This window comes from Indicator indicator, chromosome 5 (assembly GCF_027791375.1).
Source record: "Indicator indicator isolate 239-I01 chromosome 5, UM_Iind_1.1, whole genome shotgun sequence".
Taxonomy (NCBI): domain Eukaryota; kingdom Metazoa; phylum Chordata; class Aves; order Piciformes; family Indicatoridae; genus Indicator; species Indicator indicator.
The window spans coordinates 43,826,705-43,849,255 of NC_072014.1; the positions used below are offsets into that span (position 1 = coordinate 43,826,705).

At 44.3% G+C, this 22,551-nt stretch overlaps 1 protein-coding gene across 1 annotated transcript in view; it reads left to right on the forward strand.

Moving 5' to 3' along the window:
* The window catches only part of LRP1B (LDL receptor related protein 1B), a 660,028-nt gene extending 643,970 nt beyond the window's left edge, over nt 1-16,058 (forward strand). Inside the window, exons 88-92 of the mRNA XM_054381274.1 lie at nt 7,074-7,150; nt 9,677-9,767; nt 12,181-12,325; nt 13,331-13,429; nt 15,918-16,058. Coding sequence (XP_054237249.1) covers nt 7,074-7,150; nt 9,677-9,767; nt 12,181-12,325; nt 13,331-13,429; nt 15,918-16,058 — 553 coding nt within the window. The remainder of the gene's footprint in view (nt 1-7,073; nt 7,151-9,676; nt 9,768-12,180; nt 12,326-13,330; nt 13,430-15,917) is intronic.
* The last annotated feature ends 6,493 nt before the right edge of the window (nt 16,059-22,551 follow it).

Consider the following 22,551-nt stretch of genomic DNA (forward strand, 5'->3'; position numbering starts at 1 on the left):
AATAGGCTAAAGACAGGAGTGAACAAATGGGGAGAGAACATCTCTTCCAAGCAACAAGAAGAAGCTTGAACTTGGAGTGTAGGCATGGAGAAATTAGGAGAAATCCTTCCTGCAGGGGTGATACGAACAAGCACCATGTGTTTGGCACTGCTATTGCCAAGAGGGTTGGAGAGAGACACTGCTGCCTGTGTGAGCACACACCTGTGTGTTTGTCAGGAGAAGCAGAAAGAACAGAGTGCATTCCTCTTGATGGAGGAGCTGCCACCCAGCTCGTGCTCCTGTGATGCCATATCTTGCTCCTGACATCCCTGCTCTGGTGAAAAATCCTCAGCTGGGAGCGGTTCTTGTGTAAGTAGATACATGAGACACCAGCACTGCGAGTAGTTGCAAGTTTGTGAGTAAATGTAAAGCTCTGACCTATGGCCAACCTCTTCAAAACAAAGGTGCAGTTGTGGACAAGAAAGAGACTGCACTGTGCAGTCCCCTGACTGGTAGCTTCTGAAGGCTAGGTAGAAGGCAGCATAGAACAACTGCAGTGCTGAGAAGGCCAAGAGAAGGAGGCAGCTGTAACCATGGCAGGCAGTGTAAGATAGAGCCCAGAATGTGATCAAGCATCTTGCAACAAATGCTTTCCATGTGATTTCCTGGGGTGTGTGTAGTGAGCTCCCAATTACCATTCCAACAGGAATTTCACAGTACTGTGCTAGTTCTCTGAGAACTTGCTTTTTCAAGTTAAATCCCCTCTGTTATAAATGTCTTGAGTTGAACACAATCAGTATGGTTCAACTTCATATTGTAGATCTTTCACTCAGTTTGTGCCACAAATTACTATTAGTTCAAGAATTAAATAGATGTTTGAAGAATGGTAGTGAAAGGAAGGAGTGAGAAGACCCTGGAAAAGAGGAGTTTGTGTGTTTTCACTGCACATTTAACATTGTTTGGCTCAAAGCTGCTGCTGCACATTGCTGCTTGCTTTGCCTCTCCAAGGAGAGAACAGAGTTTGGCATATGCCTATTGATCTACTCATTGCTCATTCTCCTTCTACCCATTTTAGTCTCTTCTTTTCCTTGTTGCTCAGTGCAATGTCAGCTACAGTAGCAGTCATCTAGACATGCTTAATCCTTATGCATTTACTCTGTGGGTTAATACTTGTACTGTGCACACATTGCTAAGAGTAGGGAGGTTGGTGACCCTCAAGTACTGTCTTGGGGTGATGGGGACTGAGTTGCAGCTGCAAGCTCTTTCTTTGGCAGTGAACACCATGCAGCAACTGTGAATGATGATTTGCATATAATAATGCCATGGGCAAGTTAAAACTCATGTTTAAAGTCACATTTTATTTTTTCATCTATGTTGTTCCTAAATGTAAGCTTCTTCAGCGTCTTCAAAAGCAATTTTCTGTTGTTTTGCCTGCTTTTGGGTTACACAATTTTCCTATTGTTAATTTCTTGAATTGCAGGGTAATCTGTGTTTCACTTTCAAGGGCCATCATAGACTTTCTAGCCCTTAGCTTCTGCATTGAATTCCTTCACCTTGTTTTCCTCATCAAGATACCAAGTGATGCTCATTAGACAAAACCACTAAAACATGTTTGCTTCATGCATAAAATAATTTTTAAAAGGTTATTTGAAAATAATTAAACCCCAGAGTCAAGGAGGAGGTACCAGATGTGCTGTTGATCAAAGCTGGGGTGGGTGCTTTGCTCCTTTGTTATCAAAGTTGTTTGTGTCTTTGAGGTTTATCTGTGGGCATAATTCTGTGATATGAGCTCCCTGTATGGCAAAAGCAGAGCTCCAACAGTACTGCTGCATTTACTGTAAGGGATAGCTTAGTGATTGGGGTTAGTGCAAGGATTTAGTTATCCTATGTCGTCCCACAGAGACTGAGGGGAAAGGAGGATTGTTGTGATTTCTCTCTTTCAATGCAGTTAATCCAGATAGTAAGTAATTATAATCCAGGTGTTCTCTTGTCTTCCAACCAGTTTTAGCAGTAGTGATAAGATGTGCTCCAGGAACATTAACAGAAGTGTTCTAAAAGCCCCTGAGGCTGGATGCTTTCATTAGGAAATTTGCTTGTGTCCTGACTAGAAAGAAAAGTAAAGTTGGCAAATTACTTTGTATTATGAAGAAATATCATTTATAGGTAAGAAACATCACAGGATCACAGGATGTTAGGGTTGGAAGGGACCTCCAGAGATCATCGAATCCAACCCCCCTGCCAGAGCAGGACATTTTTCCATTCCCCTTCCACCTCCAATTTGTAGTAACTGTTCCCAAATCCTGTTAGACTTCCAGACTAACCTTCCAGCACTGCTTTCTGTCAGTGTTTGATCCACACTGGCAGATTGAACTGCAGAGCAGTCGTCTACTCAAGCACTTTGAAGTGCATATTATCTGTGCTATGTTGTGTTATTATGACAATGCCTTTGGCATAAAAAATAAAGGGGGGGGGGGAGGGGGAGAGGAGGAAGAGGAAAAAATAAAATTGCACAATGCCACCAAATCATCTTTTTTACTATTTTTTCTATTTGGTCAGACATTTTACAGTCAAATGGTTCCTTGTGGTCAAGTGCCCATGTAATTGAGTTTAGAGGGCTTCAGTGCCCCGACCTGTAAGGGTTACAGAAAGCCAGAGAAGAGACATTTCCTCTCATTAATAGAGGCTGTGACAATTGCATGGACAGTTTCTGTACTGTAAATATCTTTACTATGACTCTTCCTCATTCCAAGGGGGACATCTTTATAATTTCAGGTTAACATTTTCAAACATCTCTCTTCTGTAACCCCACTTCCTCGAAGTGAATCATTCCGCTCACCAGGCATTGTGTGTCTCAGAATGCATTTCCCAAGCAGCCATCTCTCTGTGAACACAGACCTGTGTGAGAGAGCTGCAGCATGCTTTTATTAATGGCCTTGCCAGCAGATCAGGTGCAACCTTTATTTATTGCATTCTCTCTCTGGGTTTACATTAATGTTCTCTGTGGTAGTTACTCTTTGATCTGTTCATCAGTCCTGTTGGGGGCTGGAGGTTCGCACCTTAAGGTGTTCACCATAGTGCCTTGCACTACTCCCCTGTTTCACTGTCAAGCTCCTCATTTCCTTCCAGCTGTATCTGTTAATGTGTAGCTCAGAGTACCCGCTAGCACTGTCATTTCCTCATGGTTCTTGATAATGCCTTCAGTAAAACCAGGATCGTGGGATCACAGGATGTTAGGGGTTGGAAGGGACCTCTGAAGATCATCGAGTCCAACCCTTTTGCTAGAGCAGGGCTTTCTGTACTTCTGCTTCCTTTTTGTTTGCTGTGCTGCAAATGTCCTCTCCCTGACTCCCCACAACTGTTTGCAGTGCTGCAGAGCATCTCCTGGTGCCCAACAAGTTGGGAAGGTACAAGGGGCTGTGTATCAGACTGAACCAGAAGTCACTTCCCGTGCTAGGTACTGAGCAGGCTGAGTTTAAATGAGCTAATATCAGAAAATGTCATGATTAAAACCAAATTCTGTCTTTGCTATTTGGAGAAAAGTGAAACTGGTCAAGGTCTGCTCATTTCCCATGTTCCCATGTCCCAAACCCCTTGTTGTTCATGTGCCTGCTCATGGCTAACCTTCTGTATCAAATTCCCTTGCAGACTGCATACCTTTCCCCTGGGCTTTATTCCTTTTTCTCCTCTGCCTGCCCAAGACAAATCTTTACTAGCTTGCTGGACCATAAAAGGACAATCATTTTACCCCTGAGTATAGAAGGCAATGACTGCCATCCTGTCAGCTTCAGTCCCATCCAATTTATTTGAGACAGCAAGCACTGGGGAAAAAAAATGACACTGAAGTGCCAAGTAGCTGTTGTGTTTTTATGAGATTTTTCTCAAATACCTCAGAAGGGTTTCGGTGTTGCTGACTTTTACAATGGCCAGATAGGTAAAGAAAGGCAAATATTATTACCTTAGTTTGTTGCTCTGTTTACTACATACACAGCTGAAGGATTCTTCTACCTCTCTACTCTGCCCTGCTGAGACCACACCTGCAATACTGTGTCCAGTTTTGGACTTCCCAGTTCAAGAGACACAGGGAACTGCTGGAGAGAGTCCAAGGGAGAGCCATGAGGATGATTTGGGGACTTGAGCATCTCCCCTAGGAAGAGAGACTGAGAGCCCTGGGGCTGTTTAGTCTGGAGAAGAGAATGCTGAGAGGGGATCTGATCAATGTCTATCAATATCTGAGGGGTGGGTGTCAAGTGGAGGGGGCCAGGCTCTTTTGGGTGGTTCACAGTGACAAGACAAGGAACAATGGGTTCAAACTAGAACAGAGAAGATTTCAGCTCAACATGAGGAGAAACTTCTTTACAGTGAGAGTGACAGAGCCCTGGAACAGGCTCTCCAGGGTTCTGGAGTCTCCTTTCTCTGGAGACTTCCCAAACCCACCTGGATGCATTCCTGTGCAGACTACCCTAAGTGATGCTGCTCTGGCAGGGGGGTTGGACCTGATGAACTCTTGAGGTCCCTTCCAACCTCTGATATCCTGTGAGACTGTGATTTCTTTCCTCACCAGCTGTTGTGGTGTCCCATCTGCTCTAGGATTTTGAACAGCATCATTGTACATTATACACAATTTTCTTCACAAGCTTATCCTTGCATGCTCCACACGGGTTCTTTTGCTGGTCTCACTATCTTATATTCTTTAAGCTGTTTTAAGACAGATTTATGGTAATGATTCCCTTGTACAGCAGAAGCATTTGAAACGTTCCATATGACCATTTCAGTATGAAGTTAAGATACCTCTAACTCTCCAAGACATCTTTCTCTGCCACTAGTGGAGTACTAAATGCAAATAGCTTCTTGTAACAAGCTTTAATCACATGAGCTGAACCCCCAACAGCAGTGATGCAGAACTTGCAGTAAGAAGTAGGAAGGTTTGCTTCCTGCTTGTCACATGCCAGCAGTTCGGACCCCAACAGAATCTCCTGAGGGTAGAGATTGGTGGTGGTACTCTACAGAAATGGAGACAGTTATTTTGCAGCCATGTGTTGAACAGTGATCTTAGGAAAAACAAAGTTCCTTCACCAGTATCTTATTAAATTGGGCTGTCAGTGTAAGCATTGCAGGTTGCTATAATTGCTAGAAAGGGATTTGTAAAGGAAGAATTCAGATGCATCATTTCAAAGATTAAAATCCTCTGCTCCCAGTGAGCTGGAGAGTGCTGCAGTGGTGGTAAGCAAGTGGAAATGTCTGTTGGCTTCAGTTTTAAAATGTGGCATTGCAAGCCAAAATTTGTGTAGTTGATTAGCAACTGGGAGGTGTCTTCACAGTGAGGACATTCATCTGTGCTTACCTTCTCCAAATCAACAGACTTACTGCAATAAACAAGATCTGACTAAATTATAATGCAATCTGTCTGTTGTGTGGACAATTTTGAGTCAACTATCAACTGATAAATGTGTTTTTAAAGACTGTCTGACAAGCATCTTTGTGAAGACCATCTGTGCCTTACCTTTGCAGAGTTTGAGTTAAGCACCTTCATAACCTCTATCTTATCAAAAAGGAAGTTAGTCCCCCCCCCAGATTTCAACCTTGGTGTGAAAGCCGGTGAAGAGATTTCACTGAGTGTTGGATTGTGCTGGAATAGGTTTAGGAGGAGAGACACAATCTGTCTCTGCAGTCATCTGCTAAGACAAAAGGGAGTCAAAAGCCACCACCAGCAAAGGCATCTGGGGCTCTCCTATAAGGATTCGCATGTCCACTTCTAGACTCTGTGGTTTGTTAAATCCTTAGAAAGGCATCAGATCACATCAGCTCTTGGAGCTGCATGCAAGGTAGTGCTCTGTCGCACTTGCCTAGGGACAACCCAGGTTGAAATTCATAAATAACTCAAAAGTACTTAGGAGAAATGCAATTCATTGCACGATATGCAACAGAGGGAGAGGGAAAGTGAGGACTTCCTGCTGCTTCCACAAGAAGAGTTTGAGATTGTGTAATAAAGTTAATCATGTTTACAGCAGGATGGATAAGCAATCAAATCTCCTTCAGGTATTTGTTTTCATTTTTGATGGATTTGCTGAGTCTGCATCCAGGAGCTCCTTGAGTTTGCTTGCATGCATGGAGAGCATTCTGAATTCTACCAGAAGAAATATTTGCATATGGATATTCACAAGAGGAAGTTAGAGCAGAATAACTGTGCACTCCCCCAGGCACCTGGCTCACTCAACAAGTGTTCTGACCACATACAGCGTTCAGAGCCCTCTGAAGCCAGAAGACTCTCCTGTCCCTGCAGGACAGCTCTTTATGCTTTGACTTTTACACACACATGCACAGACCTCTGCAAATACGTCTCTAGTTCAGAATTTAGAAAGATAAAGCCATTAAACTGCAGAATTTTCAGGAAAATGTGAAAGTCTCAGAGCAAAGGAGAAGTTCAGTTAATTTATGATTATCAGTCTTAATTGTTCAAGTCAGTTATTACAGCCAAGCCTGTAAGAGAGATTCTGTAGGAAACTTTGCATTATCCAGAGCAAAGGGGACAGAAAAGCTGTGGGAGGAGATGATTGGGATGGATGCAGCAGGTTACTGGGTGCAGGTAGCAGTTAATGTCCAGTCAGATATGCTCTGTGCAAAATGAACGTGGCTCTTAGACCTTGCAGATTGAAGCCCTCAATGAATATGGTGCAAGTAAAATCCCTTAGCAAATCAGTCTTGCTGGACTGCATTGGCTGTGGATCCAGCCCCTGTGTTCCTTCATTATTGCATTGTAGGTGGCAGTTGGTTTCACAGCACATCCATATCCTGGTGATCATGCCTGTTGTTCTGTTACACCAGAATGTTAGACAAGGACTCTGGAGTGAAGATTGCAGTGGTAGTAAGAGAAACTGAAGTTGCAAGGCTGCAGTTTAAAGCTAAAGCTGTACTCAAGAGTGTTGTCTGTGCCATGGCAGTGTATTGCTGTCTCCTTCCATGAAGCTTGTGGTTTAGTTTGTAGAGTCACTGTTGTCATTCATGTAGCCCTTGAGAAGGTGCTGGTGGTCTCTTTGTTGGGTGGTGTGTTAATAGCTGACATCTATTAACGTACCCTCTCCATTGGATCCTTTTAGATGTTCAGCCAACTGGTCAGGCACACAGTGCGAGAGGCCAGCTCCCAAAAGCAGCAAGTCTGACAATATCAGCACAAGTAAGTACCTCAGATAACTGCTAGCCCTTGCCAAATTTGGCTCAGTTTAGAAATTTTAACCTGGTGATATTTTAGAACGTGCATTTGTGTCATGAAATGTGCTGGCTGCCTATATATATATATTGATTTGTTCGTTTGGTTGTTTATTTAAATAAGAAGAAAAAAAAGAAATGTAGATCTCTCCCCTTTTTGACTGACAGTCAGTGTTTCGTGAGGTGGTTTGGATGCAAGCTACATGAATGCTCTCTCTGCCTCAGGACTAGGCTGCACTTTTCTTGAAGCAGTTGTATCAAGTGGCAAACACTTGGCAATATCTCAGCTTTGCAGAGACCTAGTAGGAGACTTCTGACCATTGAAGCCCTACTGAAAGCGTCAAAAATAGAGTTGCAAGTAGTTCATAACTTTAGCACTGGCTGGCTGCAGTGGCTTGGATTCTGGCTGCTGTGAAAATCACCCTGAGAGTGAGAACAGCTCCTGGTGTAGTTTTTTAAGCACGCCTGTAATGGTAGAAGGATGGCGTTGCTGCACCATTGGAGGTACAAGCTGGCCAGAGCTCCCTGGGGTGCATCCAGTGTGCTGGTGGTGCCCTGCTCTGTGCCTCTCGCTCAGTTAACCCAACCCCAGCACTACAACGAGCAGCGCCCTGGCCAGGTCAGCCCAATGCTCACACAAAAGCCTCCTGGCCATCCAGTCCAGTGAAATTGCACTTGCAAGCTGGAAATAGGCAAAAAAGCAGCCAGGGCTGGCCCAGTATTTCACACCGAGCAGATGCCTGCTGGAGTTTGGGTAAATGGGTGTTCCTCTGGGGCTTGCTGCTAGAGCCCAGGCTGCACCATGAGCACCTGACGGCAGCTCATGCCTGGTGGGCTGCTTTCCAGGGGGGGCTTCTTCAGAGAATGCCTCAGGCTGGAAGTGACCTCAGAGCTCATGTCCTCCAACCTCCCCACCATGCCCAGGGACACCTCTCAACTAGGCTCAGCTGCTCAAGGCCTCATCCAACCTGGCCTTGAACACCCCCAGGGAGGAGGCAGCCACAGCCTCCCTGGGCAGCCTCTTTCAGAGTCTCACCACATTCTTGAACGTTTACCCCCTAAGACAAAATGATCTTGGGGTTTTGTTAGGTTGGTTTTACCTTTTTTTCTTTTTTTTTTTTTTTCCTATTAGGGTAGGACTTTATCCAGTTATTTATCAAATGGCATCTTAAACCCCCATTTTTGTAACACCCTTTACACACTGAGGCTTCTTAAACTGCAGAGAGCTCAGGGTGCTTCACATTTTTATTCAGCTGTGCTTAATTGCAGGCCTCTGACAGCCTGACTAGTTTCCAGTAAGCCTCCAGGCAGAATTCAAGGCATCTCTTTCAGTTCTTTATTTAGACTGTGTTTAATGTAGGACAGAAACTGCCACCAGCTTACTTCTTTTAACAAATCAGTAAATGTAACCAATAAAACAAGCAGCAACAGTTTTTATTTCCACCAGTTCAGGAGTGTGACCTAAAGGAAATGTGTGTCCTTCCATGCTGCCCCTGCACTGGAGTCCTGTTGTTCATAAGGGCCACCCTATTATAACAGAGAATTGTTTGCTGCTTATACGTCTTTATTGCCAGATACTTCCATTAAAGCTGGGAAATTCTTAGAGGGGGACAGTTGCTGACCTTATTTTTGCAGGTAGTGTCCTTTCAGTGAAGTTATCTGCCAAAATAATGTTGAGGCCATTTTCTTCTTCTCTGCTCCCTCTCTGCTGTGTGCTCTGTGCACTGTTTTTCTGCTACATTAAGCATTATTGTAGTTTCTTCATTGCCTGTATCAACATAACAAAATTATTGGCTCTCAAGTGCAATGCAGTAAAACGCAGGAATACACCAAACAGCTAGAGATGAATATTCCTTACTGCTTCTCCTTTGCCCACAAGTAAAGGTAACAAATGCAGACTGGGGCTAAGAATGGAATTCTACTGAATATTTTAAATTAGGAGTTGTGTGATTTAAAGAAACTGCTGAAGATGAATGGCTGTGGCCACTCCATTCCAAATTGTTCAGCAGTTCCAGACACCTTCACATGCTGCAAATGAGGGCAGGGAATTAGTCCAAGGTAGATTGGAATCCAAAAAAAAGGAAGCTCTGGATTTGTTCATAAAAGTACTTTTTGGTATACCTTGATTTTTTATTAAATCGAGACTCTGGCACAGGCTGCCCAGGGAGGCTGTGGCTGCCTCCTGCCTGGGGGTGTTGCAGGCCAGGTTGGATGAGACCTTGAGAAGCTGAGTCTTGTTGATAGGTGTCCCTGGGCATGGTGGGGAGGTTGGAGGAGATGAGCTCTGAGGTCCCTTCCAACCTGAGCCATTCTAGGGTTCTATGATGATTCTATGGACATTAAAATGTTGAATCAGTGAAAGCCACCACATGAAACTGCATTTGTTGGGGAGATGAATTATTCTTTTAAAATTAATTTAACTGCTTTATAGCTGTGAAGAAATTATTAGCTGTAGCTTGTGGAGATTCATTGATATTTCCTCTTTCTGCTCTAGGAAGCATTGCAATCATTGTTCCTCTTGTTTTGCTGGTGACTTTGATCACTACTCTGGTAATTGGACTATTTCTTTGCAAAAGAAAACGAAGGTAAGTCATTCTATGTTGATGTATGAAGTAAAGAGTAAATATTGTACATGCATGCATCTTTTGGATATACAAAATTCACTTTATCCATGTTGGCCAGATAGTAAAGAACGAAAACAAAAAACCACAGAACCAAAACACAATGGACAACCCAAACCGTGTTTCTGAATGCAATGAGTTAGTTATGGTTTGGTTCTTGCTGGAGCAGTCAAGTCTGGATTTTATGCTTATATTCATATATAATAGATAAGAAAAGGTAGTGTTTTCCTTATCAAGTTTGCTCAATCTTGCCAAGTCTGTAGAAGTGCTCTCAATTTTATCCAGAGGCTTGGTGACATTAGAAACCAGCGTTAATGTATCTCCGTGGAAGCACGTGATTAATGTAATTACTGTTGTTCACTTCTTGAAATACTCTCAGACACAGCCTGTGCAGAATTCCCAGTTTCTAGATACAATTCATTTACTCTGATTAGTTCTCTAGAATTTTGTATGCTTAGAGTGAACATCCAAACAAACTCTACTGTAGAGTCCCAAGCCTTGTAATTATCACTATGCTTCTTCAGCATCTTGTCTGGGAAAGCCAAATTCCAGCACTGAATCTCATTCACCTGGACTTCAGCTGCAGTAGAGCTGATAACTGAACTTAGGGAGCGTAGCAGATGTTTGATGTTGGCCATGCTGGATGGCAGGGGAAGCAAGACTGTTTGTGCTGTATGCAGACACCTGAGAGAGCTGCTGACTTTGTTGTGGTCAGAGAAAGGGATGTTAGTGGGGATGCAGATTTAACAAGGAAAGATTTCTAGTAATAAGGACCTGGCCAGCCAGGGAAGACCTGGAGTAGGAATCAGAGAGCTTCAGGCCTGCTGGGTGCTCTTGAGCACCCTGCCTTCCCCTCTCTTGAGCAGCTGCCTTCCTTCCTTTCTCTTGAGCAGCTGCCTTCCCTTCTCTGAAACCGTGGCCGTGTCTTATTTTGTAAAGTCATTTAGAGCTGTGATCGACTGCTTCAGCAAATGTGACCATTTTGGAGACTATTTCAGTCCTCCAGGCTAAAAGACTCTCATGATTTACTATAATCTAGCATCATACATGGCATCTCCCTGAAAGTTCTGCTGCTAATTAGCAAGCATTAATTTTTAAATGCTCTTTGAAAAGCCAACAAGGATAAATACGTTCCCTGGCCATGATGGAGCCATCCAGGCTCCACAAATGTCATTGCATGCTGCTGGATCTAAACCCAAGTTTAGTCATAGCCAAATCCTGAACACCAAGCGGCAGTTCTGTAAATGGGTTAAATTATTGAGAAGAGTTTGCTAAATAATAGATCTTCAGTAGAGAAACAGAGCTAAGCACAGTAAAGAACTATTGGTTTTCCTTCAAATTGTATTTGAAAATGCGTTTTCAGCTACTTTCATCTATTCAGAGACAAGTATCAAACTAGGTGTAGATGTTTAACACTTGTGCTCAACAGAGAAATGCTTATTTTGGTTGGAACCAGATGATCCTTGAGGTCCCTTCCAACCCTGACAATTCTGTGATTCTATTTTAGGAAATGTTCTTTCTATGCCATCTCCGGAAAACGCAGATCCTTCAGTGTGTTGCATCTCAGGCACTGACTGCATCTTTCTCAACCAGACAAGGGGGACTCAGCTCTTATCTTCTTGACTGTGGCCTCCTTGTTCTTCCCTTGTAGTTCTAGGGAACATACTGCATTGGTAGAAATTACCCTCTTGAGGTTATTTCAGTTGCTGAAACTAAGATCACCTCTTTAGCTGAAAGAATTGAACTCAGCAACTGAAACTCTGCTCCGTGACTTATCTTTGCTGATATTTAACTCAAGGTTAAAAATAAGACACTCTCTTTTATTGAGGCTGGAAAAAACTCAAGTTGAACTTCAGCTTTCCAGTAAGCACTGGCAGGAAACACAAAGTGGAGCCACGAGAAGTTAATCAATTTTTAAAGCATGGTAAGGAAACCACTTGCTCGTCCTTGGACTACAGGCGGCTTGGAGCAACTGATTTCAGAGGGAGCAGGGAACCTGACTCAAGTCTGCTCCATCTGCAGTACTGCAGGGAACCTGCAGGGAATTTGCAAGGCTTTCCTTGGGAAGTGAAGGAAATCTGGGCATAAGAGGAGGAAGTCAGGTTCTAGACAACGGGTGAGCACTTGGGGTGAATTCACACCATGCCGGCCAAACTGAGCAAAACAAGAAAAAGCTGCTTCTAGCTTATGTGAGCTCTGCATAGAGCCTCAGATTGGGAAGACTTTTCTAACTGTCTCTGCAGGAAGCACTTTTTAATCCTGTTGGTCTGACAGATTAAAGAGACATGAAATGTAATTTATACTATTTTGGGATGAAACGTCCAAGAAATGACTTGGAAAATGACTCGCTTCTTTTCTTTGTGTGTATGCATGACAGGACAAAAACTATCAGAAGACAGCCCATAATCAATGGAGGGATCAATGTAGAAATTGGCAATCCATCGTACAACATGTATGAGGTGGGCCACGATCACACCGAAGGTGGGCTCTTAGCCTCAGACTTTCCTGTGAACGCAGAAAAGGTAATGTTTGCATTTTCTACTTGCACATCCACTACTTATGTTCTACAAAGGTTTTGGCTTTAACTGTAACCAAAGGAAACATTAGGAAATGGGATCCAGGTGTAGTTATTAATCTAGAGGCAAATTAGGTTTCCTTAGAGTGAAAGCCATGTAGACATTAACAGCTGCTTGGCTGTCTGATGCTTGCTGATGGACGTTTGGGATGTTTCCCCTAGTGCTTGCATTTTACCACAACAGAGTTAGGACTAAAGTATCAAATGAGGGTTTTGCCATAGACACGTCAGCCCTAAGCTGCCAAATTGCAGCCTCTCTTTGCAGTCTGGTTGCAAAGAGTGACTGGGGGTCTGTTAGCACACATTCTGCCATCTGAGGCACAACAGAGTGCGTCCATAAATATGAGACTGCCTTGTTTCAGAGATGAGGCCTGCCCGAGGTGGGCTGGCTGGGGAGATAGATGAAATGTTTACAGGAGGCTGGGAGGTGTTATCATTTCCTTGTAAAATGCTGTCAGTCCTGCAGCAGCACTCTCGGTGACTGAGCTCCTTAAGTGATGTGAGATGGGCTGAAGGGGTAATTCTGTGATATCTTTGCTAGAGCTCTGTAATCAGGCAGACACCAAAGGGCAGCCATCCTTCTGTGGTGGCTCTGACAAAGCAGTAACTGGATTGCTGTTAGCTCTGGGAGTGGCAGCTCTGAATCGCACAGTCTGAATCGCACGCGCTGAGTCCCAGAGGGAAGCTGGAAGTGGAGGTACCCGCTGGAGGAGGAGTAGCAGCCAGTGTTTACTGCTCTAACCCTTAACAGGAAATTGTTTCAAATGCTGAATGTTGTTCTCTTACTGAAGGCAAGAACTTTTCATGCTGAAGCATACCTGCAAGGAGGATTGCTTTAACTGTAGGTCACTCTCAAATGATGTTTTTAATCAGTGCACTGTCTCATGGTGTTGCTAAGTACACATGGAAAATGCTGTATTAGCACAGAAACTAAACATTTCTGTTCACACAGGCCAGATACATAGGGGAAGGGCCCACTGCCTTCAAGCTTCCCCACACAGCTCCATCAATCTACATAAACTCTGACTTGAAAGGACCACTATCAACAGGGGTGAGAAATGATGACCCAAATCCATCTCATTCCACCACAGCCCGTACCAAAGCAAGTCTGTCTGTCGGGTTTGAATAGAGGCAGTTTCTCTTTGGTTTTAATCCTCTTGTTCTTCTTTCAATGGAAAGAAGAATGGCAGCAAAGTATACATTTTCTGTTTGAAATCAAGGGTTCCTCTCTGCATACAAAATCTCATCTGTGCCTGTCAATGCACCAAGATCTAAAACTGCAAATATACCTTTGCAAAGGAATGCAAAAGCAGTGAGCAACAGGAATGCTTTTCCATAGCTTGATGTGTTTAGCCAAACGTTCCCAGCCAGGCATCTTGATATGTCTTACATTTATCTCTGATTACACACGCTTAGTGATGGTTATCAGACTCAAAGAAGTTCCCAAATCATTCCCAGAGACAAGTCCTTTTATTGTAGAGGAATGTGATGCCCACCAAAACGAACAGTTTCCTTTAATATTGGCAATGCATTTCTTTGATTGGTCAGCTCCTAATAAACCTTTCTCATAAAGCAGTTATCTCTAAACCATCAGATTGTGACAGCAGTTTAGCCTGACATTCACAAACCCTGAAATTTATTTAGAGGGAGCATCCATATGACATTCATTTCCGTCTGCCTCAGTATATATTCATCTCATGTGCCGTTTGCATCCTTGCATGATTTGTAATCTATTCTGTTTGGAGCTTTAAGGGTTTGTATAGGGTGCAGGATGTCTGGTGGAGCACAAAGCCATGGTTGGTGAAAGCTGGAGAGGCCATCTCTAACATCAGCTCTGTTATCCAAGTCCCTCCAGTTGCTCTGTACCTCACTGTGCTGCTTTATGCTATCAGTGCATGCTCAAAGAGGCATCTTGAGGCAGAGCCTACTATTATATATCTTTTGAAGAACCCCATCAGACACTGTATAGATACCAAGTGTCTCTCTTCTGTTATCATCTTTAAAAATGGCTGTCAATGAAATAAAAACCCCTGCCAATTGAAACCAACCTCATTTCCCTCAATTTCTGATTATAACCATTGCAACAAATGTAAAGACCCCTGATTCTGGGGAGGGGGGTAGGCAGGTGGGACTGAGAGAAGTGCTACAGCAGTTGATTGCCTGGTCTGGTGATATAGAGGAGTAGCTTCTTCTTTCTCTTTTCTTTTAAACAAATATGACTCACCTTTTCCTGGCTCCCTCCCAGGGAAGTGTAGGACAGCAGCTGATCACTGTGTCACCTGTAGTGAATGGAGCAGGCAGCTCTGTAACTGACTACCTGAGGCGCTGTCTATGGGCTCAGAAATGGTCTGGGTCAACAGGGAAAGGAAGAGCTAAGATTCTAGACATCTTCCATTCCCTGTTACCCAAGGTGTCACCAGGATGTCTGCAAGTCAAGAAAGCCTGCTCGCTTCTGGTGTGGGTAGCTGAAAGGTTAGCCGCTTACTGGATCCAGCAGAGTAATTATTTTAACTTTTTTGGGTAGTTTATTGGTGCTACACTCAGTATTTGTGTAAGCAGAGCTGTGCTGTTTGACCAGTTGTAAGAAAGAGGAAGATTTTGACCACAGGGTCTCCTTTCCCGTTCTTGTAGGTAAAAAGCTGAATATCTAGTTGGGGAACAAAGGTCTTCTAGGAGACAGCAAAGGCCCAGAGTAGGAAGGAATTAGTGGAGGCATTTCCATGATAAATCTTGGGGAGTGCTTTCTGCCTAGCAGGGTTAGAGTAGGATGAGTTCTGAACCCACTTGTACATACACATCCTCCTGCGCTGTCAGACTCAGACTTGTGATCTACTGAAGTGCTTTGCAGAATTCAAAACTGACTTGTCCTCTACTCAAATCCAACTAATTTCCAGAGATTTTGTTTTGTCATTCCAGTCCAAGCCACCAAAATTGTAGAGAAAAATGTTACTCCTCGATCTGTCCCTACCATGACACCTTGACAGTTGTGATGGTTTATTATGCAAGTGTAATTTACATGACAAAAGTCTTGAATTGTTGGTCAACCCTGTTGTGTATTTGGGCCACAGAATTCGAAAGCATGGTCAGCTATTGATGGGATGCTGATGGCTTAGAACAGGTAATCCACAGAAACTGTTGCCCGCAGTTTTCTCCTGTTAAACTTCTCACGTGGTCTCTCAGTGCACCTTCTCTATAAGCTCCTCCATACCTGTTCTGGAAGCCTCCAGTGTAACGACGTGGGCCAGTGACCTCCAGAGGCATTTTCCAGGGTTTTGGTTTTCATTTTCTGTCGTGGTGTTTGTGCCAGCACACTGCTGCATGTCACGCCCCTGTTTATTTTAACAGCATGTCTCATCGTGAGCTTCACCTTGAGCTACATAATTAACTCATCAGGTTTACAGCAGTCCAGGTACCTCTTCAATATGTCCAGTTCTGTGTTACATGTCCTTGTCCTTGCTGTAACCAAGCCATTTCCATTGCCATGAGCCCTGCTTTGGGCTGAGCCCAGCGGCTCTGACAGGTGCCTCCTCTCTCTGCAGCCGACGAATTATGCCAACCCCGTGTACGCCAAGCTCTACGTGGATGGGCAGCACTGTCGGAACTCCTTAGCGAGCGTCGATGAAAGAAGAGAACTCCTTCCAAAGAAAATAGATCTTGGCATAAGGGAGACTGTGGCATAGCCTGCTGGTACCTTTTCTACTCTGTATAAATGTATAAAATACGAGGATTACTTTTCTATGTACCAACAGTATTCTAATTGTTTCGGCATCAGCATTACCTCTGGGTTTCGTTCGGTCGGTTGTTTTCTGGGTTTTTCTTTTGCTGATGACTTTTGACTGACCATTTGTAAGGTATTTTTATGAAGAAAAAAAAAAGAAAAAAAAAGACAGAAGAACCGCCTGCACTACAGTACAACTCACCACAATGCTGCTGGGAGAAAACACCTTTGCATTGCTTAACATGGCCAACAGCGGAGTCGTTTGTAGCGTGACAATGAGCAATCTATTTTCTATGGACTCCTTTTGGTTCTGCTCAATGGCTGAGGATGGTAGCTGCACTTTTCTCCCTGATGTAGTCTGGAAGTTGTCGTACAGTGTGTCCCTTTGTTTATTTTCAGTGGTGAAAGAATGATTGAATGGTCTGCTCTCTTTCTTGTGCCCAGTACAGTGTCTCCTCAGATCCTGGCAAAGCTTGGTAACTTTTCACAGGCAAGCAGAACTGGCTTTGGAATTAGCTTTAGGATGCCAAGAGGTAAACAGGACTATGGAAAAGAGACCTCTAATGATGTGCATGGGCACGATGATTCTGTTTCAGCAATCCAGTGACTGTACATGAAATACTAAACATATATCATGTAAACAACTCTGTATTTATTAAAACCTTCTAGAACATAGTGATGATCTAGCTTGGAAACTGAACCTTACTTGCTGTGGGACAAAGCGTTACGAACTCCAACAGCCCTGCAGGACAGTAGCCGCCCTAGAGCACAAGAGGGCATTGCCTACACATGCATTATATGTTTATTCACCTAATCACAGGCATTACATGTGGATTAATAATTCCCCAATCAGTAGGGGGAAAAAAAAACCCAACCCTCAGACCTTAAGCACACCCCCAGACGATCACAGCATTCGGTTTGACAGTCCCCAATCAGTCCTGCCTGCTCAGAGGTAGTAATGGACACCAAACTCAGCAGTTTCTTTCCATGAAGACAGTGTGATCCTGCAGAGGTAAAACAGAACCAAACTGCTGGTTAGTGGAGCCTTGCCTAAGCCCCAGTTTCTGTAGTCTGTGTTCAATGTCCAAATCCAATTATCACAAGCAGGAAGCATCAGTAGCAGTTTCCAGCGCTGGCTGTGACCTGGGCTGCTCTCTGTTGTTGCTCAGAGGCAAAGCCTGACTCACCTTTTTTAATTTGGATGGAAGTTAGGATCTCTTTCAGGTCTGAACTGGATCAAAATGTTTTCTACATAACTCTAAAGGCACAAAAGACTTCTTCCCACATCTCCTGTGGAGGACCCTTCCTTGCCCTGCTAGCCATGACTGACTTCTAGCTCTCATAATCTATTAACCTAGCAGATTCAACATGTTTGTGGTTGCTCTTTATTCCCTTTGTACAAGCATTACAAAGATAACTACTGCTGTTTTATAAGAGGTTTTTTGTTGTACTATTGTGCATGCATACTACCTATTTCTAAACTTTGCCATACTGGGGCCTTTCTAAACCTCCTGATTTCTGTAATCCTAGTGCAATTTTGGCTTGGACAATGTTATGCATATCATAAACTTTTTCAGGTTCTGGTTTCAGTACATTTTTTTAAATTGAACAGTATTTCTTTCCTTTTTGGGTTATAATAGTCATTTTGCCTATGTTTCTACAATGAAGTGTTAAATACTTTATAAAAAAATAATAATATTGTTGACTGATTTATTTAAATGAAAATCTCCATACTTCATTCAGTGTCTTGGACTAATTTCTAAATTCAGCTGAGAAAACGCAGGTTGAGGAAGAGCAAATTGAAGGGCAGGACATTAACTCTGTACAATTCTTTTTCTTAATGCCAGTTTTGGCTTTTTTACACCCTCTATGTTAAGGTTTTTGCAGCTCTGCAGGTGTTTGGATAACATAGGTGCATGGCTGCATATCCTGTCCAAAGAACTGCAGAGCAGTTGCGTTTCCTACTGTATGAAAGAATTTCCTAGCATACAGCTACGCTTGCACAGGCTCTGCCTTTATTCTGGTGACGTCAGCTGGGCTGGATCCGGCCCTCAGGTCCTGTGCTGTTAGGTTTGTAGTGAGGCCGAAGCAGTTGGGCTCTGCAGAAACATCCCTGTCTGTTTGCTGGCAGAGAACTTCACTTCTGCAATACTCAGGTGGAACTGAGGTTTAACTGCTGGGTGTACAACTAACGTGAGTTTGAAATCTGAACTGCTACTTTGTGAACTTGTCTCTTGTGATGTTTCCTGTCTCCTTTCAGTGGGATATGGTTATTTACTTTGCACTTGCTGCAGTGTAAATTCCTTTTAACAAAGTGAAATCTGTTCATTTGCTGATGTCAGTGGAGCCATTAGATATTGGGCATTAGATCAGAATCTGCTCTGAAGTTTATAGGCAGAATTTTGATGGAGATATTGAGCTCTGCCACTGCCATGCCATAAAGATCTTTGGGTTACACTTTGGTTTAATAATCCCCAGTGGGTCTGTTTGGTTTTTGCCTTACCAAGGTTCTTCACATGAACTGTTTCTCCCAGTCCTTTAAGAGCCCCAGAACCCCCAGGCTCTATAACTGTGGAAAGTCACACGAGGAGCTGGAGGGTGAGAAGCTGATCAGTAACTTGTGTGAGCATCCTCCTGAGTTCAGGGAAGTGATTCTGAGCAGGAAGCTCTGTAAACTTTTAAACTTCCTACGTTTCCAAAGCTGCCTTGCTGTTACCAATGCCACAGATCCTTCTGTGCTTTAAGCTGACCTGATCCTAGAGGACAGGGGTCTGGATGGATGTGCCTGTAGCAGTGCTGAACACATCTGTCTCTTCGGGGGATAGGTGCAAGGCTCTTTGTTGTGGCTCTCCTGAAGACACTAATGACCTTCCCTGGGACTGTGCTGCCTCACTGCATTCAGCAAGGTAACATTTTTCTTCCCTGGCATTAACAATTTTTCTTAGCAATGTGAAGCAGTTTGTGGGTTCCATAACTACCAGGTATTGAAATTACTCAGGGCAATGAAACCCCTGATAAAAGTAAGCCAGAACCACACTGTGCATTTCCTGTTGGCTCTTCAGCAAAGGAATGCTTCCAGGTTCCTGGGGGAACATGATGCAGCTCTGTGTCTGCTCTTTGCTGCCATTACCCACAGCTTTATTCAACACAACAAAAGTAACCCTGAAAGCTTAAAGGGTATCGTGCTCCACACAAACTAGGTTCTTAAATTCTTTGCTGAATGGAGAAGCTCTACACACACATACACAAATGCTAAGGAAAAAAGCATTTGTGCCAGACTTTATGGAATTGTGTCTAATGGATCTGTTTTTTTCCCAGAGGGTTCTGCTGGTCAGTATAGTTACACACAACTGGAGTGCAGTGGAATCCCTGCCTTGGGAGAGGTCTCTTGCTCTCTGCAAGGGTTTGCATAAACTCTAAATTAAGACACCAGAAATTCAAAATGACAAATTGAGGTGGATGCAGCTCTTGCTGCTTGGATTAGGCATTCAGCACAATCAAGGCTGCCAAGGTGAATGCAGCCCTGTTGATCAGCACACAGGGAAGCACATCTGAGAGTATTTATTTTGATGTGCATTTGTAAATTGCTCTTTCATTTCCAAGGCAGGCATGGGGTTTGCTGTGAGCAGAAGAGAGGTCTGTAGTGGAGTGCCTTTGAAACTTCTACCTGAGTTTGTTATCTGCCAGTCAGATTGTGGAGAAGGTTCTAATAGAACAGTAATTATTTTATTGTCATCAAGGTCTATCATCCCAGCAGAAGGACATGGAGCTCTTAGAGAGAATCCAGAGGAAGCCACAAAGATGATCCAAGGGCTGGAGCAGCTCTGCTATGAGGACAGGCTTGAGGGAGCTGGGGGTGTTCAGTCTGGAGAAGAGAAGACTCTGGTGGGACCTTAGAGCTGCTTCCAATAGCTGAAAGGATCCTCCAGGAAGGCTGCAGAGGGACTTTTGCTGAGGGTGTCTAGAGACAGGACAAGGAGGAATGGTTTGAAGCTGAGGAAGAAGTTGTTGAGTAGGAGGGTGGTGAGACTCTGGCACAGGCTGCCCAGGGAGGCTGTGGCTGCCTCCTGCCTGGGGGTGTTGCAGGCCAGGCTGGATGAGACCTTGAGCAGCTGAGTCTGGTTGAGAGGTGTCCCTGGGCATGGTGGGGAGGGTAGACGAGATGAGCTCTGAGGTCCCTTCCAACCTCAGCTATTCTAGGATTCTGTGACCCTAGCTCTCTAATTTATCACTATCTCCCTGTGCCTGAAATGCAGATCTGATGAAAATCAAGTTTCTAATTTAATATCCACATTGCAAGATGACAAAAAGGAGAAAAGAAGCATAAAGCATCTTTTTGCTTCCCTGTGCCAGCTGCATGTTGTGACTCTCGTGGCCTTCAAGGTAGGTCTTGAATAGAGGGAGCTGTCTGCTGGCCTCAAGAGGGTCTTGGATAAGTTTGCTTGGAAAGAAGATAAGTATCCTATGACCTCCATTGCTGCTACTAAATCTAATAATGATTTCTTTTTTATTTATTTGCTTTATTTATTTTTATTTATTTAGTATCTGTGATATCAGAACTGCTCTTGAGTAAAAACTGATTTTCAAGGTGAGTAGAAAGGAAGATCTGAAAGAGGCATGGAAACTGAAGGGATATACTATTTTAGGATTACTGAAAAACTCTTTTAAAGTGAGTGTTCAACCTGGGGGGGTGGGGAAACAAAAAGGATCATGCAAGCTGCTCATGGAGTTTTTCTGATCTTTCATAAGCAGTTTTGAATGTTACAAGTGCTGGCACCTGAAAGGGAAAAGATTTCAGGAAGCAAGCTGTGCAGTCAAACAGCTTCTGACTTGTGGTTCACTTTGGCAAAGCACAAGCAGCAGTTTTGTGCCTCCTGAGTAGGTGTTTGGTGATTCATCACAGATAAACAGCTGTAGATTTGTGACAGTACTAGCTGCAGAGATTATTTATTCCACAGAGCAGTGCTCAGCCACCTGAATAGCTCAGGAGGTTGTGAAGGAGCAGCACTGGAGCCTTGGGGAATGGGTTTCCAGCTGCGTGGACCTGCCTGGGTGTGCTGATGTTAGAGTCTGGGGATCTGTGTGTGTGCACTGAGCTCTGAACACCCAGGTCAGCCCAGGAGCCTCTGCGACCTTGCTGTGGCCAAGGAGCAGGAGGCAATGCTGAGACACAAAGTTTTACAGAGTCACAGAATCAGCCAGGTTGGAAGAGACCTCCAAGATCATCAAGTCCAACCAGTCATCCAACCCTAACTAATCAACTAGACCATGGCATGAAGTGCCTCATCCAGTCTCTTCTTTAGTTCCATTGAAGACTGTAAGGTTTGGACATCCCCCATATGGTTTCAGGGTTATCCCAGTCTAAGGGTGGGAGTCCTGGGCTGTTAGAAAGGAAGGGATGAATGTCTGAAGAGCTCCTGGATGGTGTGTGTGAGAGCAACCTCCCCTGGCTAGGGAAGCTGTGGCAGGGGGAGGTTTGTGTTTTCTGTCCCAGCCCTCATGCCCTGCTGCTGGATGCTCTCATGCACTCCCTGCCTCTCCTGGGTTCAGAAAGCACAGCCAAGTATCTGTAGCTGGCTGGGAGGTCACTGCCAGCTCAGAGCTGGTTTCTCTGGCTGACTGACTGTGCCTGGGCTGTATATCAGACTCAAGCAGGATGTGTTTGATTCGCTGATGGCTACAGCAGCTGCCCAGAGCTCCTTCATGCTTCTAACAGGTCGTACTCCAACCAAGAGGCTGCTCTTCCCCTTCCTTTTGGTGTGTTTCACAGCCCCATCCTTCTGTCCTTCACTGCCAAAAAACTTTGTGATTTCACCTGGGAGAAAAAGAGGAGAAGGTTTGCTCCCCTTTGCCTTCCACCAAATCTTAGGTACAGTGAAAGATGAGATGTGTCCTTGTGGGTTCTGTGCCTTCAGGGTTTGCTTCCCAGGGGTACATGCAGGCAAAACACCTTCAGGAAGAAGGGTAGCAGGTAAGTGACCTTCCTTTCCAGCAGGGAATTGTGGTCGTGGTGAGATGGAAGGAGTGTGTCCCACACTGTGCTTGGCTGCAGCAGGTCCCTGAATGGTTTCCTCCAGCGTATCTGAGGGGGTTTAAGGGAGGGAGATTCCCCTGAGCTGCTGTGGTGCTCACTGTGGTGTGGTGTCTGACAGCAGCCTGCTGCTCGCTCCCCTGGACTGTCCTGTCAGGCTGCCCAATGGCCTCATGTTGCTCTAGGTGCCCCTTTTACTGGCTTAGAGGTGTCTTAGTGACTCTCATGAGTCCTGGGTTTCAAACAGGAGCTGCCAACACTGGCAAGTGTGAGCCACAGCAAGCAGACCTCTGATGGAACTGCACACTGCTGCTGGGAGTCAGCATGGAAACAAGTGAATAACCCCAGGATTATCTGCTGGCTCTGCAGTCCAGACCTTGTCAAGAGCTTAGTTGTGGGTGTATGGTGTTGTTATGCCTGCCCT